At 49.6% G+C, this 16,325-nt stretch overlaps 1 protein-coding gene across 4 annotated transcripts in view; it reads left to right on the top strand.

The window, feature by feature from the left end:
* Nucleotides 1-10,326, top strand: part of LOC105565633 (zinc finger homeobox protein 3) — a 92,746-nt gene extending 82,420 nt beyond the window's left edge. Inside the window, exon 5 of one of the 4 annotated variants that reach the window (XM_012018988.1) lies at nt 7,016-10,326. In XM_012018988.1, the coding sequence (XP_011874378.1) occupies nt 7,016-7,743 (728 nt within the window). In that variant the 3' untranslated portion in view covers nt 7,744-10,326. Of the gene's footprint in view, nt 1-7,012 lie in introns of all 4 variants that reach the window. The other 3 variants (XM_012018987.1, XM_012018989.1, XM_012018990.1) reach the window with 3 other exon arrangements.
* Nucleotides 10,327-16,325: the final 5,999 nt, after the last annotated feature.

Raw genomic sequence — 16,325 nt, 5'->3', positions numbered from 1 at the left:
ATTGACTCGATAATACGGGTCTTCCTGCCTGGCACCCGTTGATACCGACGGCGAATCAAGTGCGAACACCCGACCAAGAGGGAAAGAGCGAGAATCAGCGAAAGAGAGAAAGAGGAGGGAGGAGAGAGGAGAAATGAAGGACAAGGATAAATGTTCCGTTCGCTAATGACCCCGGTGCCTCTTTAGGGACGGCTCCTCGACTTAGGCTACCGGTCGAAGACCTCTCCACCTCTTCGTCAGATGCCGAGAAATCAAGTACCTGACAGCGAACTCCACCTTCTGGCTCCCGGTGCATCCTCGTCGCGTCCGCAGGCGCGATGCTGCGAGTGATTCGTCACCTGCGCCGGGAGTCCGAGGTCTAAAAGGCTCGCTAAAGCGCTTGATCCAGATGTCTGTTGCAGTCATAACGGTTGGGCGAAACGTTTAACATAGAATCGTTATCTTCAACCAGGAAAATGCGCTTATGCGATCTCAACAACAATTAAAATCGTCAACCGGGACATTCTCGCGATCGAGCTCGGCGCTTTTATTTCCAATTTACTTCCTACGGAGTGCGATGTCCTGACGCAACTCTCTCGCCGATTATTATACGAATTATGTTACTACACCACGCCTATGGACACTCGTATCGTCATTCGTACAAGGTATCTGCTTCACGCTACTATATTAAATGACAGACACAAATGTCAAAGGAACACACACCTGCCTCTGGCCACACACGGATCTCATATCTTGCGCATACGTCTCTGAGATTGAGCATTATCCAGCAACATCGACGTTACCATAATCATTTAACGTGTCTGATTCGACAGCGATATGCGATCGATTGCAATTTGAGACAAATCGTACGCGTAAAAAAAAAATCACTTATCAACGTGAAATATGTACGAAAAATTGACTGAATCCAATACGTTTCACTATATAAATCTGCTAATGGCATAACTAAGCGTTGATTAATTCGTGTTTTATAGAAATTTCTAAGCAAATTTTATTCAAGGAAAAAGAAACAAAATATCCGGCTCTATAATCTTATCGGCGAGAGGAAGATTCGGAATGGGGAAAAAAAAACAGTATATGCGGAGGCGAAAGAAAGACTCGCTTTTGCGCGCGGAGGGCCCGAGCGAGTGCAAAAATAGCTCCGAGACACGTCAATAATTAATTAGCGGAATTTATCGATACGCCGGCGCCGTTATCTTGTCCGATATGCGTACGAAGCGATTTCGTGGCCGAGCCGCGAGATAAGCCGTCGTCAATTCACTCGGGCCTGCCTCGTTCGCGTGGAAATTACGACTTCCTCGTGATTCCCGACATCCAACATTTTCTGAGGGGAACCCGCTTGCATCGAACATCGCCCAGGTATTAAAGTCGCTCGGATGGGCAGGTGACTAAGGACGGCTGTTCGATCTTTGGGCATACGTATCACTTTGTTTACGTTTCTATCGAATTTATCTCGCGCAAATAAAGCGATAATAAGTATTAAATTTAATTGATCGAAATAAGTTCCTTCGGACGTAGGCTGTAATTTTCAGCGTAAATGTTTCCCTTCTCTTTACTAACATAAAAAAATTTTACCTCAACTCATAAGTTGAATACCTACTTCCACATTTATTTTATTAAATATTAATTTATAACACGGGACGTGCGTGTTAATTCGTGAAATTCCAAAGTGTGATATTCAATAAAATACGATACATTCGAATAGCCGCGCATTAAAGTATCGCGAAAGGGGACTTCCCGGATAACCATTAACCATTATATTCGTCCGTTTCTGTAGCGCATTTCTAATCACGTAACTATAAAATGTCGTAAAAGGCCCAGTGCTATACGCACGGATTAAACGAATATGCGAGTAAGTTATGACATCTCTCATGCCACTTCTCAGAAATATCTCCTCCGCCGTGGGTTAATTACAAGAGTGGCTATCGCGATTCTCCGAATATGGCCGGGGCCAAGTATCAGCACCGTAGCTTACCTCTTCGCCGTCGTTTTAATCGGGATTGACCCGTTTTTAACGAAGCCTCACTCGCCGCGCTCCGCGCGCGCAGAGCCATTGATCCTGCGGTGTGCCGGGACACGATTTCGATCGTGTCCTCGGGTCCCACATTGGGTCTCTCGGGGCCCCCGACATCGGGCCTTGACGTCTTAAGCGTGGGGTGAGGCGGCCATCGGGAGAGATAACGAAATTAGCCCGACCGCTAATTTATTTCCTAATTCCCGCGCGAGCGGAGGTGTGAAACAGTCGTTCCGGGCCATGGTATCCACGATAACGGGTCTGGATGAGGAATAAAAAAGGAGAAGAGGATTCCTTCTCGCATGTGGTCGGCCGTCGGGCGCGAGAGGGAGAGGGAGAGCCGAGAACCGTGAACGGGAAAGAGAGACACGCGAAGAAAGCGCGGGAGAGGCGGGGAGGAGGAGGAGGAGCAGGGAGAAAAGGAGGAAGAGAGAGAGAGAGAGAACGAGCGAGGAGGAGATAATGCGAAGGCAGGAATGCACGCCCACGTTCACGACGTGTTTTCCTACGTACGTGTGCGGTGGTCACCATGTGAGAACGCGCTAGCGTGCGCACGTGGAATGCACCGTTGTGCATACTTCGCGTAACGGGCAGTTATGGACTCCGCGCTGATCCTCCCTGCGGCACTCACTCCCCTCCGGCGCGGAGATCATTCTCGGCCAGGTCGTGATTTCACCCGCGACGCGCTCTGACGGATTGAGCGGGCGGGCGCGCGCGCGCGTTCAAGATTCCACGTTAATCTGGATCACCGTTTAATCGGCGATTAAACGTGGCGAACGCGAGATCCAGGCGCAAAGTGGCGAACGTTCGGGATTTGCATATTCCCCGTCTATGGGAAAACCGATCGCGTTTATCACCTCGAGCGATGTGAAATATCGCGTGTTTCGCCGCCGCGATACCATACCGGACCCCGAGACGCATTCCGAAACTCAATCTCGATCTCTTTCCCGCACTCTCCTTTTCCGTTGCGTCACGTCCTCTTAGCGCGAAGAGGCTAATGATAAAGGAACGCATTCTTGGCGATATCAATATATTTACCGCTCATTGCTCGCGTAGCTAAAGTTGGACGAGAGAGAAAGAGAGAGACTAAACTGAAATTACTTTCAACTGTTTTAAAGGCTTAAGAAGCTAGATACGCCTGACTGTTCAGACAATCGGAAATCGAATGCGAGATTATTTCTCATCTTCTCATCCCCATCTACATCCACGTAACAATGGCTTTTGTACGGCCGTTATTTTTTTTTTCATAATCTCACGGTGTTGACGTTAAAAATCTTTCTCCGGAGATTCGACTGATTTGCGCGCAACACGATTCACAATTCCACACTCTCCACACAGTCGGCGATCCGCGAAGTGGCCGGTCGTTCGACGGCATGCCACTTCGAGCGGTGACAGTGACGCGCATGACGGATTGCGTTTTTCCGCGCGCGCGCGCCTCCCAAACGGCCGTTAAAATTCCTGAACGCGCTAACTAACGACATTCCCGATTATTCCGTTCTGGACGGTCCTCGAATGCGAGTTTATGGCTGCCAGGATATACAGACTTATACCTACTTACCGCAGAGAGCCCAGGTATTGGCTCTGACACGGAAACTCGCTCGTAAATTCCCGCCGAACAAATTTCCAGCATATGTCGCAGCAATCTTGAGGCCAGCGGTTCTCACGCAGGAATGCCGTGGACGGCGACGAGGCTTCTCTCTCGAGTCTGCAACAATTAAACGAAGGCAACCGAGTTAGGAAGAATACGTTTAAGGGCCTGGTGAGAGCGATTGTCCCAGAAAATAACTTTGCCATACTATCGATTACGTGGTTTAAGAAATACAACTTTATGAGCACATTGTTTTACGGCGCGTTTCATAAGCAATTGATTTCGTATTATTTTAAGTAAATTAAACCTACGTACGGCGCGACGTACATTTCAACGCAAACGAATATATTCGATACTTGTACCTAAAAGAAGGAATGTACGTTCATTTTATGGAAACTCTCCTAAATAGAGGCTGCGACTGCGACGAACACACGCGGAAATATATTATTAATCGCTTGATAAATGGAAAAGAAAAGGACATTTCGAGCTCATTACAAGGCCCGTTTCAAGTAGGAGCTGTCTGCGCGTATCGAGCACCATATAAATGCGCTCTATTAGTATCACGGTCAGAATAATTCCCAGCGCTAAGGATTAAAGCATAGTGGCATGAAATTAAATAATGAGAGTTAGTCGCAATGACGACCACTGGGGACTTGGGAGCGGCCGGCAATCAGAATCTCGCGCGGGCGCGCGCGCGTACACGCCGGTCACACATTTAAACAAAAACACACATCGCGACAGTACCAAGGCACTACTATCTCAATCCGTACGCAAATGAGCCCCTCCGAGAGGACGGAGACGAAAGTGATGCGCGTGCAGAGAGACACGCGCGTGTGCGTTCCTTCTCCGCGTATTCGCACGCGTGTACGCGCACACACATACGCGCGCGCGGCAAAGGCTCCGTGACCGCCGAGGAGGAGAAGGTGACGGAGGACGGAAAAGGGAGGACGAATCAGAGCCACTCAAAGAAATAACCAGTGCTCATTAAGAGTAATAATCCCTCTCCTCGATCGTTTCGATTGTTTCAAGGGTGTCACACGGAGATCACCCAGCTGCGCCGTTGTGCGCGTTATATATATTTAACAATCTTCCTTATTATATTATATACCTTGGCGCTGGCCGACCCGCGCGTAGCGGAGGGCCGACGGCGGAGGAGGAAGTCTATCGGCTCAAGGAATCGCGTCGTTTAGCAACTCCCGTTTCCTCCGGCTGAGTTATGCCGCGCGAGATTCAGCGAGGTGACAAAAAACGTCATTGTTCATCGACCCTGGAGAACTCGATCGCGGGAGAGATGATTTATCGAGGGTATTTTTAGAATTCCAAAGTGCGCCGTGGCCGCCGCGCAAAGGCACCATATTTATCAGTTCGATAACTTTTGAGCGATAAGACGGAACGTTTTTCTTTCCTTTTTTTTTTTACGTACTCGTACACACCGATACTCGCCAGCGTGTCAGCGATAAATGGCGAAGACACAGTCGCCGTCATCTTGAACGTTTTAATTTTATAGAAGAAAAATGCCCCCCCGCCCCGCCCCGCGAGCGGCATAAGCGAGAAATGATTTCACGAACGTTCGCGTGGATCAAGTTGAACTTGAGCCAGTGGCTCGCGATTTTTGCGCCTCGAGTGTTTACGATATTCTGATTCCACAATAATGCCCCATCGTTCGCCGCGTACGCGTTATTTGCGACGTGAGCGCCCGACGATCATTATTCAGCCGATTATATCAAACAAGAAGAGCGAGCAGCCTCCGATACCGCGGACAAGCGAGTCCGTGGGCCGGCGGTAAATGAATTTGCTACATTCCCGCGAACGCTGCGGGGCCGTAAAGGGAGCAGACGAGCGACCAGAACTATACACCGTGTCCAATGTTGTTGCGCTAATCCCCTATTTATCCGTAACACTTTTCTCCCTTCTTTACTGCGCACGGCCGTGCCTCCTCTTTCCGAGAAGGGCTCTTTCGATGGCGGAACATAAAAACGCGGATTATTTGCTCGCCCGATCGAGGCGAACCATAATCCACGTGAGCGCGAGATACGCGGGAGCGAAGGAGCGAGGTGACCGGGAGAGGCGAGGAAATAGAGAGAGAAGTGTTAGTCAAACAGTGGACTGCCGTGCGTGCGCCAGGGATTCTCATTAGACGACAAAGAGAGAGCGGAACCGGGCGCGGACGGGGTCCTGGTACTCCGGTCTCGCCATCTAATAACTATCAATTCCACGCGCCGACGTTGAGAGACGAACTAGAGGAACGGAAGAGAGAAAGAGAGAGGGAGGGAGAGAGCTCTCGTCCCCCTCCCCCCTCCCCCGTTGCACCACTCGCCTCCCTCGTCCTTCTCCCACCAACTCTGATAATTACAACCGAGCGTCGAACGAATGAGCAGGGGTATCATTAACACTTCCTGCCTCGTAACGACTCCTCATCTGATACACGATACGCGCGATATAGCCGCGCGCGTCACTGCGTAAACCTGTCAACCCGCCTAATCGACGTCGACGCGCCGCGTCCTTCCCTCGGTCCTCGCGATCGCGCGCGCGCGCGTTGCATCACACGTCCGATTACACGTCGGTCGGGCTGGTTCGTCGTCGTACTTTTTAACGCTTTTCCCTCCGCTCGCACGACCAACGTTTCCGAATAATGAAAAAAGAAAGGGGGGGAAGAAATGAAGAAGAGGGAGAGGGAAAGAGGGCAACACTCCGCGGCGCGTGATCCTGAAATTAGAATTAATCATCCTGCCGGGGCATATCTGGGAGAGCCTCTCGCTACATGGGCCTCACGGACTATCGGACTGGACTATCCCTCGGGCCCCCTCGAGACGGCCGCAGGAATTATCCCGTCAATGCGCATCGGCCCGCGGGCCCGCTAATAACTACCAATTTACCTGTCTCGCTCGGGCGAAAACAGGTTCCGCATAAATTCTCCCCCGTTTACGGCGGGGATGCTATTATGACAACTAAGTTGGCACAAATCAATTACGCACGAATGTGCCATCTAGCCTCGCTGTCTATCCCTTGCAGAGCTCAGGTAACTTTTATCCCGCATCCTCTTTACGTTTTGCCATCGAACGCGAATCCCGACGTTTATATAGCAATCCCGCAAATAAATTGTAAGTGTTTCGCATACATATTCGTTCTAGAGTACTGGTATTCTGTCCCCCCCCCCACCCCGCAAATTTGCTTTTGCGCCACGGGGGTTGTAAAAGGTTACGATTGATGCAATGATATGAAACTTGTAAAGATGCGCGCGAGACGAGCCGATTACCTCGAAGGCGGCATGAGCTCAGTTTCAAGATAAGACGGACGCGAACGCGCCCGAAACTGAACTGATGCGGCGATCGGAGGCAAACGGCCCCGCGTTAGGACGATCTGTTTAGGACCAATCTCTATTCTAACGAGAACCGATTACGATTTGCTTCCAGTAGCGGCTGCGGGCTTGAGCGGCGGTCTACTCGGGAGCATTATGATGCCGCTGAACGTGGAGGGTGGTGCACAGGTGCAGGTGCCGCGGGCCCTGATGCAAGCGTTCCTGCAGCAAGATCCGAATCATCCGGGGCTGGAGACGGTCCGTTTGCCGGCTCCGCCGTGCGGCGCCGACGAGAACGGGCCGCCCCAACACTGTCGCGAGGTGGAGACCGAACTGTGCCTCGTCTGTCGTCGTTGCGGCCGCGCGTATCCGCAGGAGTCGTTGCTGCTGGCGCACCAGCGGTCCTGCTACCTGGGCAATCAGCAGCGTCGCGGTGCTCTGCGCCTCGTGCAGGCGCGTTACGCCTGCTCGTTGTGCGAGCCTGGCGTATCGACGCGCACCTACGCCACCGTGAACGAGTGGCGTCGTCATGCCGAGACGCTGCAGCACCGAGCGCGTCTCGAGGCTGCCCAAGAGCGTCAGCAACAGCAGCAGCAGCAGCAACAGCAGCAGCAGCAACAATATGACGGTGGCGCACAATCCGGCGAGGAAACGAATCCGCTTACCGACGAGATGGAGGACGTCGTCAATCAGATCACCCTATTGGCCGCTCGCGCGGCCGCCGAGAGCACGACTGGTCAGTCACAGGTCAGTGATAGGGCAGGTAGTCAGGACAACAACAATGGACCCGATCCCAAACGGCAGAAGCTGGTGCAAGAAGTCACCGCCCTCGCAGGTGCACGTTAAACGACACCGACGAGCTCGGGGGGATTGGTCTACCATCTCTCTCAAAGACGGGAAAGTTGCGCGTTGAAAATGGCACCAAATAACAATAGAAAGGGACTGCAAGAGAAAGACGTAATGCGAAAATAGGCGGAAGAGGGAGAGACGAAAACCTATGGACGTCGCTTGGAGGAGGTCGGACTCGAGGACGTCGCAGTGAACGAGCCAATGTTCCTAACCGGCGATCAACGGGCAGGCACGGGTGTCCATTTCGGTGGGGCACCCCGTCGGGGGCATTTGCCCCGTGGCGGTAGGAGAGGGGGCAGGAAAGGGAGGCACATTACTCAGGCACGAACGGCGGACGGTCATTGGTTTTCTCTCTTAATTTCGTCGTTTATGCACCGCCAGCACAACCACCCTCCACCGCTTCCCTGCCCCCTGGCCCCGCGCCCCCGATTCGCCTATTATTTTTGTAACGCGAATCCCGCGCAGCGCGCGCCGTGAAGATGCGCGCTCTCCAAAGTTCCTCTCGTAGCACGAAAAAAAAAGAAAAAGATTAATAATAAAAAAAAAGGAAAGATGGTAAAAGGATAGAGAGACTCGACGAAGGCGAGCTAGCCTGGTGGAATCGACTGGAGAGCGATCGAACGAGCGCGATCGAGAAATCCTCCTTGCTGGTTCAATCCAACAACCGGTCGACCGATCGGTCGGTCGGTCGGTCGGTCGGTCGATCGGTCGATCGGTCGGTCGGTCGGTCGGTCGGTCGGTCGGTCGGTCGGTCGATCAGTCAGCGGCTCGATCGGATCGAGCCGATCTTGGGTGCACGTCTCGGGACGATGTGCGCGGTACGTTTCCAGGAGAGGATAGTACGGCAAGTTCCGGAGGGAAAGTGCGTCGTGCGACGCGGAACGACGCGCGTCGAGGTGGGTTAACTTAAACGTTCCTATGTAAAGTAATAATAAAGATTTAAAGCAGAGTTACTAAGAAAAAAGAAAAAAGAAGCAGGAAGATACAAGCGGACGCTATTAGGCGCGGCGTAGTAGGGTAGATGGTGCGCGGCGCGCGAAACTAAAAACGCCGCCATCGTTACGAATACGTACGTACATATTCATATATATATATATACATACATCTATATATATATACACATATACATAAATATATATATATATATATAGATATCTGACTGTCTCTATCACTCTCTTTCTCGTTTTGACGCGCGTGTGCACGTGGTTTTCCATGGACCTGCGTGTATGTGGACCTGCGTGCGTGCTGGTGTGTATGCGTGCGTGCATGCGTGCGTGCATGCGTGCGTGCGTGCGTGCGTGTGTATGTATGTGTGTCGCGAATCGTTCAGCGGTTTCGACGGCGATCGTGGAAAGGGTAATAGAGGGACGCTTTTCGGGAAAAGCGACAAAAGAATGGAGGAAAATTCAAGAAGCACTTTGACACACACGTACACACACGTACACATACGCACACACACACACACACACACACAAACGATACTCTTTCTCTGCCATTTTCTCTGTCATTCACACATATTCACATACGTACACACGTAAAACACACACACACACACATTGACACGTGACAGACGCGCACTGTACACACACGTACACACGGGCTTGGCACATACGTTTTTTTTCATGTTCTTTATTTTCCGCAATTTGATAAGAAAGGAAAGGCGTAATAAGATAGCAGACGGAAGGGAAAACGACGGTGTGTATAAGGCGGCATAATAAACCCCCGGTGTGCCCGTCATCGACACGATTCGCGTGCACGAGCAAGTAAGACCCAGAAACATGGTTCCTATATTTAATAAATTATATTTATTAACGCTAAACAAATGATTAGTAACAACGTTAATGATAATAATAATATTAATAATAATAAGAGTAATAAAATAATAATGAAACTAGTAATAATAATGATAGTAATAACGATAGGGATTAGAGAGCTGTCGGTAGCTGTAACGATTATCGCTAAGCAACGCTCGATGATCGAACAACCGATTGACACACATCGACGCTCGGGACGGGGGATACTAGGAGGGATACTATGACTCGGTACCATTGAAGGGATAGAATCTTTTACTTCTATCCCCTCCGACCTTTCTCTCCCTCTTTTCCACAGTCTCGCGCGAGCAAATGAAAAATCGAACGGTTAAACCTCGGGCAAGCAAATTCGCGTCGTATACGCGCGTGCAGCGCAGCAAGCGAAAAATACGGGCTCTACGCACGCTATTTCGATCACGGGCAGATAATCGGCCAAATACATGAGCGGAATCGAGTACAAAATACCGAACGCCGGGAGACACCGCAATAATCAGCCCCCGTGCAATCCGGGATTTTTAAATAGAGCAAAGTGAATTTTAAATTTAGACACGACGGTTAGGGACGGACATTTCATTTCGGAAATCACCCCCCGCGCGCACTTAGGCGAGAATATTTTAAAGATACAAACGCCCCGGATCACAGGTTGGAAAAGGGGGAGGAGGGAGAGAATCGCGCCGTTTTCAACAGCAACGGGAGGGGAGTGGTATAAAATCGAGAATGACAAAGAATTCACTACTAGCTATAAGTTACGGATAAATTACGATTAAACGATAGAATGTAAGGGGAAAGGGGTGAGGGGAGGGGAGGAGGAGGAGGCGGGGTACATGCGCGTCGATAGAAACGATACATGGACACACAAACAAACACACACACACACACTTTCACGCATATAGGTATATATATACAGAAGAGAAGTATATATATATATATATATAAATGAAAAATGAAGTGAATGAATAAGGGAAAAATATATATTTAAGTAGCTAAATATATATATATATATATACATTTATAAATATATATATATGAAGTTGTGACGTACTAGAATCCTCGCGGATACTATCCGGAACGGTGACGTGTCTACACGCGTACGTACGTCGTGTTCCTCGCTCTAGAAGCTCATTAGAAGAAACGAAAGTTCGCGCATACAGTGCGACGCGTATGCGAAGCTACAGAATGCCGGAAGTGCCACCGGAAGTGCAAAAGAAGAAAAAGAAATAAGCAAAAAGGGAGGAAAGATACCGCGGCGTGTTTTACGTGCTGCAAAATCTTCAATTTACGCGAATCATTAGGTTAACGAAGAAAAGGGTATACCGCAGAAAAGGGGCGAGGGTGTCGCGTGAAACGGACGGGCGATGTGAGGGGGGGGGGCGGGGGATGCCGGACGGAGAAAACTGCACTGACGAAAATGGGCGCGTTCGCCTCTGGGGACGAGGGGGCTCTGAGATTCGAGGACGTCAAAAGCCACGTGGTCGTCGAGACGCAACGTAACGCGAAGTAATAACTATTCCTAAGGTACTAAGCAACTCTCGAGGTTCCTGTCTGCAAAAGATGCTTTTCTAACGTAACGTTGGTAACAACGATTATTAATATTACATTTGAATTATTATTATTATTATGATTATAGATTAACGATATTATATTTACATATATGTGGTCATGTATTGATTATTATCTATATAAACGTTACAGCGTTGAACTAGCGTACATTTAACACACGTACACACGTCCGAGAAGTGAGACACGAGACATTTGTGCACATACACGGCGCATACATACACATATGTACACGTACCCGCACTCGTATACCACTACCGAGGGACACCTAATCGAATCGCTAATATCGAAATTCTCAGCCGATCGTCTTTCCGACCGGCACGATCCACCTTTACAGGACGTACCGGGACAAAAAGAACCCCAGAGCGGAATCTCTCTTCGTGTAAACCGATACCTCGCAAAATAAGACAATTAACAGGTGTGATCAAGTCGTAGAATTAATTAAGGCGACCGTCACGGAATCGCGCGCGTGCGCGCGCGCATTTGGCGACCGCAAATCCGTACTGTCTTCAGGATCATTGCAAACGATAACTCTATCACTACCACTAAGCACGAGGCAAGATGTTCCAAAAAAGCGCCCGGGACTTCAAGGCCGCGGCGCTAAGACTGTGAGAGAGAAGCGAAATTTATTTCCCTTCGCCGCGTTTCCTACAATACGTATAGTAAAGTCGTAGAAGGGCGTGAGACATGCACTTGAACGCACAAGACGATGCGCTACGGCCGGCATCCATCGCGATCTTAGTTTTTTCGAATTTGCTCGCGAGAGACAGAGGAGAGCGACGCGTTGTAAGAACCGTAACGTTTATTCACACTAATTAAACACGCGTACACAGGGCAACAGACGACCTGACAAACATGCATACGCGCGCACACGTACACACGTACACACAAACAACAAACACGGAAAACCCACACTCACCCGCACACACACACACACACACACACACACACTGAGATCGAATTTTGCGTATGAACTCGGAGCTACACATCGCATACGAGCGTGACTCTCAAAACGCGGCTACGTACGTGCGCGTGTACGCAAAACCGGCGCGTCGGTTTTGGCGTTTTGAGTTTCGAGTACGGAGATTGCGTGATAGAGTAACCGAACCTCGCTAGCTGTTCCTAAAAATCAACAATGAGTGAGTGATAAGCGTGCGCGGATTATGTAATGGAGTGATGAGCTAACGATACGAGAACGATATGAGGAAACGAATGCTATATACATATATATATTACTGCGTTGCGGAAGGGTTTAATAAGCCGACGTCACCGATGCCGTTTTCCGCCGACACACGGCCCACCCTCGCGTCGCCAACGATTGATCATCCCTTTTTGTGTCTCTCTCTCTCCCTCTCTCTTCTCGCGGGCGCGAACGCGCCCGGGATCCGCGGAGGTCCGTCGAGGGCGCATTTTTACAGAGAACTCTTTTCGCCCAACGCGGAAGAGAGAGGCCGGAACGATTTGCAAGCCCCGCCGTACTCTCTCATGGCACTCTCGGCCAGCAATGACCGCGGCGTGCCGCGCTCGACGAGCGAACAGTCGGCATATCGCGCTGGCAGAACCGTCCGACGGCGGAAAAGGGCTACGGTGAGCGTCCAAGTTTTTCATTTTTCTAATCTCGTTGAGTTTCTACGAAATATGTTGAACGTGTCTATTTATTATTAACTCTATTGATTGCTATTGTGACTATTATTGCAATTATTACCACGATTGCGATTATTATTGTCATGATTATTATTATTATCATTATTATTACGTTATTACACTATTATCATTATTAGTATGATTATTATTGCCGATTGACTTGCGAATTTGTTCGTGCGGTACTTGATTGACTATTAATTAATAATGGATACTAATTGATAACGATAGCGACTAATTCTTGTGAGAGATTGCCATGTGTATATCTATATGTACTCACTACGGGGCACCGTCAACCGCGCGTGGGTCCGCACACCCACCGACGGCGCGGAGGCACCCGAAACGCCGGCCCGGGCAACCTCGACGATGTTGGCGCCGCGCATCGGCTCGGTCCGCGATCGACGAACCGAGCGTGGCCGACGAACGAATATCCACCTTTTGGACGCCCTGGACCGACGGATTTAAGCGCCTCTCTTTGCGCCTCTCGCCGGGGCCCTTTTTGTAAAACGCGGAGGCGCAAACAGATTGGCGACGGATCGCGAGAGTGTTTCAACGACGGCGACGCGATAGTGACGCGCGGACGTGCAAAACGCGTGCAGAAGTGACCGAAAGGGTACATTCTGCGCCTTTTCAGCTCGAGACAAACGAAATCGCGCCGTGCGCTTCACCGCGAGGAAGGGGTGGACCGCGGACATTTCACCGCGACTAAGAGATACGTTCCGTCGCGTCTCACCGTACCTTCGACACACGTTAAAACACACGTATATCGGCATATCGCACCTTTGCTTCTAGCCAGCCGGGAGGTTCCACGCGGACTCGTTTCATTGAACTTTCGTTCAGCTTGGGCTCGTCGCGTCGCACAGTGGTACCCGCGAGGGTTAACGATTTCACGCGATCGATGATCGAGCGGGGGACGAGAGTTAGCGGAGCGAGCTCGCGTTCTCGCCTGGTCACCGCTCCGAGACCTACGCACATTCTCTCGCGTCTGTGTACAGACTTATTGTTGCCCATTCATACGCGTAAACGGTATACGATCCGGATTTTGTAACGGCGGCGAAGAAGGGATCACGCCGCGTGTCACACGGTCGTACCGCGGTATACGCGCGGGGGATATGGAAATACGTACGAGCGTACAGCGCGAAACGCGCGCGCGCGCGCGAGTCCCGGAGACGGAAGGAGAAACGAAAAAGGGAGGAAAAAACAACAACGGCAAGACGGGAAAGGCGGCGGAGCCGCAATCGGAGGCGCCAACATCGTGCTTGGAAGAAACGGGCACGGTGCAATCATGTTCCTATTAGGTTTCATATCTAAGCGCGTAATTAATTATACCAGTAAATATAATGATGATGATGAAGGACACAATGATATACGTTATTGGATATATATACATACACACGCGGTATATGTATATATATGACATAGCATAGTCTACGAATTACCCGAACCCTCCTCTATCTCTCCCTTTAAAACCAGAGACAAAGTAGCGTTAATCCCCCATACACACGTCTCTATTCACGGGCGCACATGCATACGCATGCGTAGACGGAGCGATTCGTCGGGTGCAATTTTGCCACGAGCGAGCTCAACTTTTTTTTCCACCCCCCCGTTCCCACCCGCTCTCTATTCTACCTGCCTCTATAGACGTATGATATATAGACTGCGCGTTTTGGCTGCAGAAGTGTACAAACTTTAAAAAGAGACAACACACTTGGGACCAGGGTTGGGTGGTGTCTGGTTAAAAAGATAAGAGTTGCGTTAAAAAGTTAAATAATTTTAACTCAACTTAGTTACATCATAGACTGTTAACTTTTAATTTACCTTGATTAATTGTATTAAGGATTAACTTGTATCTTAGCTAAGCTAAATTTTCAAGGCTGTTAACTCTAGCTTAACTTAGTTAAAGAAAGAAAAAGATAACTCACCCAACCCTGCTTGGGACCTTATTCTCTCTCCGTCTATCAATGTCTGGAGTGGGGCAAAAATTCAATATGGCTACTGTGCTTATCCTTTAACCTCTATCATTCCCCTACTCTTCCTACTCACCCCCACCACTTCTACCAGACAAAGATGAGGTACGGCCCCACGCCAGCTATCTCATTCTAAAGTTTGTACATGTTTTCACACGGGTGAGGGTAGAGAACGCGCAGTCTATTCTTACTATGTCTATGCCTGCCTCTGACTAGCATTGACATCGACGAGCTACCGTGAAACCATTTTAAAACTCCTCAGCTTTCGACTCCAACCGATTTGATCGATATACAGGCTATAGCACGTCCTCTCGGAAACATTATCTTCGTGCCGCGATGAAAAGCGCGCAGAAATCGAGGGATAGCACGACGGCGATAAAAGAAGAAGAAAGAAGAGATCGCGGGGATAATAACGCTCCGTTCCTAAACGAGTCATCCAGAGTCAACGTAGTCATCGAGTTAACTTTGCATTCTTTTACTGCGATATTTGAAGATTCTGTTACATTCCCACTCGCAATTCCCTTGCCTCTAATGCCAAACTGTCAAGCCTGATGGATCGATCAATGAACGCGGTAATTGTTAAGAGCACGTTAAAGACGCGAAGGGAAAGTCAATCGCGTTTATTAACATCGTCAATTGAATATATCTGGTTAATATAATTTCTTATAAATATTCGAGTAACGGATAATAAGACGGTGCAACTCGCGCTTCCGATGTACGTCGTGTAAAAGAAATATACGTTGAAGATATCGGAGGAGCCGAACAAAGAAATAAAACCGCCACGGCGGGCTGTCAAATTAGCCCTAAAAAGTTGGTAAAGTTGCACGACAACGCTGCCGAAAATTTCATCAGCGTCTGACCGCGAACATTGTCGCGGACGCGCGAGCTGTCAAGCGGCACTGCCATTCTATTACGCTGGATTTCATTTTATTTCCGGCTTGCGAGGCACCCCATTTCCGGGCGGCGAGTATTAGTTCACCCGCAATTTGCATAGAGACACGAAACACGCTCGCTTGAAGAACCAATGTCGCGTGATAAACTCGCTTATCGGCAATGCCGGCGACGACTTGACTGCCGTATTTTCAATCACGGGCTCGCAATCGCGTCGCTCGACGCGACGCGTGACCGACCGTGTTCACGCCGCAAATAATTTTGTCGATTATCCCGTACGAGGTCCGCTGACAGAATTACCGAGCGTCTTTATTTGCGCGCTAATCCGAAGACTCGACGAGCGATTCCGCCATATGCCGATGTCACGTGACGGAGGAGTCCGTGTTCCAATCTAAAAATAGATATCACGTGTGGCGCTCTATCACGTTTGATTTTTATGCAGTGCGGTTTTGTTTGCGAATGCGTAAAGTGCGGCTCGTGATTTTTTTTTTAGAGCGGCCAATTTCCATGAGCGACGTGTAAACATAAAATTTGGTCTTAAGCCTGGAAAATCATTCATCGAAACTCATGAGATGTTAAAGCAGGTTTATGGCGGCCTGTCGACGCGGTTGACGGCCGGTCTGAACGTGGATCGTCGACCTATTGATAGCCGACCACTTTTAAAGCCTTCGTACCATTCATAACACTGTACGATTCATGCACTGTTCACCGT

The sequence above is a fragment of the Vollenhovia emeryi genome, unplaced genomic scaffold (genome assembly GCF_000949405.1).
Source record: "Vollenhovia emeryi isolate VEMERY1.0 unplaced genomic scaffold, V.emery_V1.0 DF939150.1, whole genome shotgun sequence".
In the NCBI taxonomy this organism is placed as follows: domain Eukaryota; kingdom Metazoa; phylum Arthropoda; class Insecta; order Hymenoptera; family Formicidae; genus Vollenhovia; species Vollenhovia emeryi.
The sequence above is the reverse complement of the archived record's forward strand: the minus strand, read 5'-3'. Positions and strand labels throughout refer to the sequence as shown.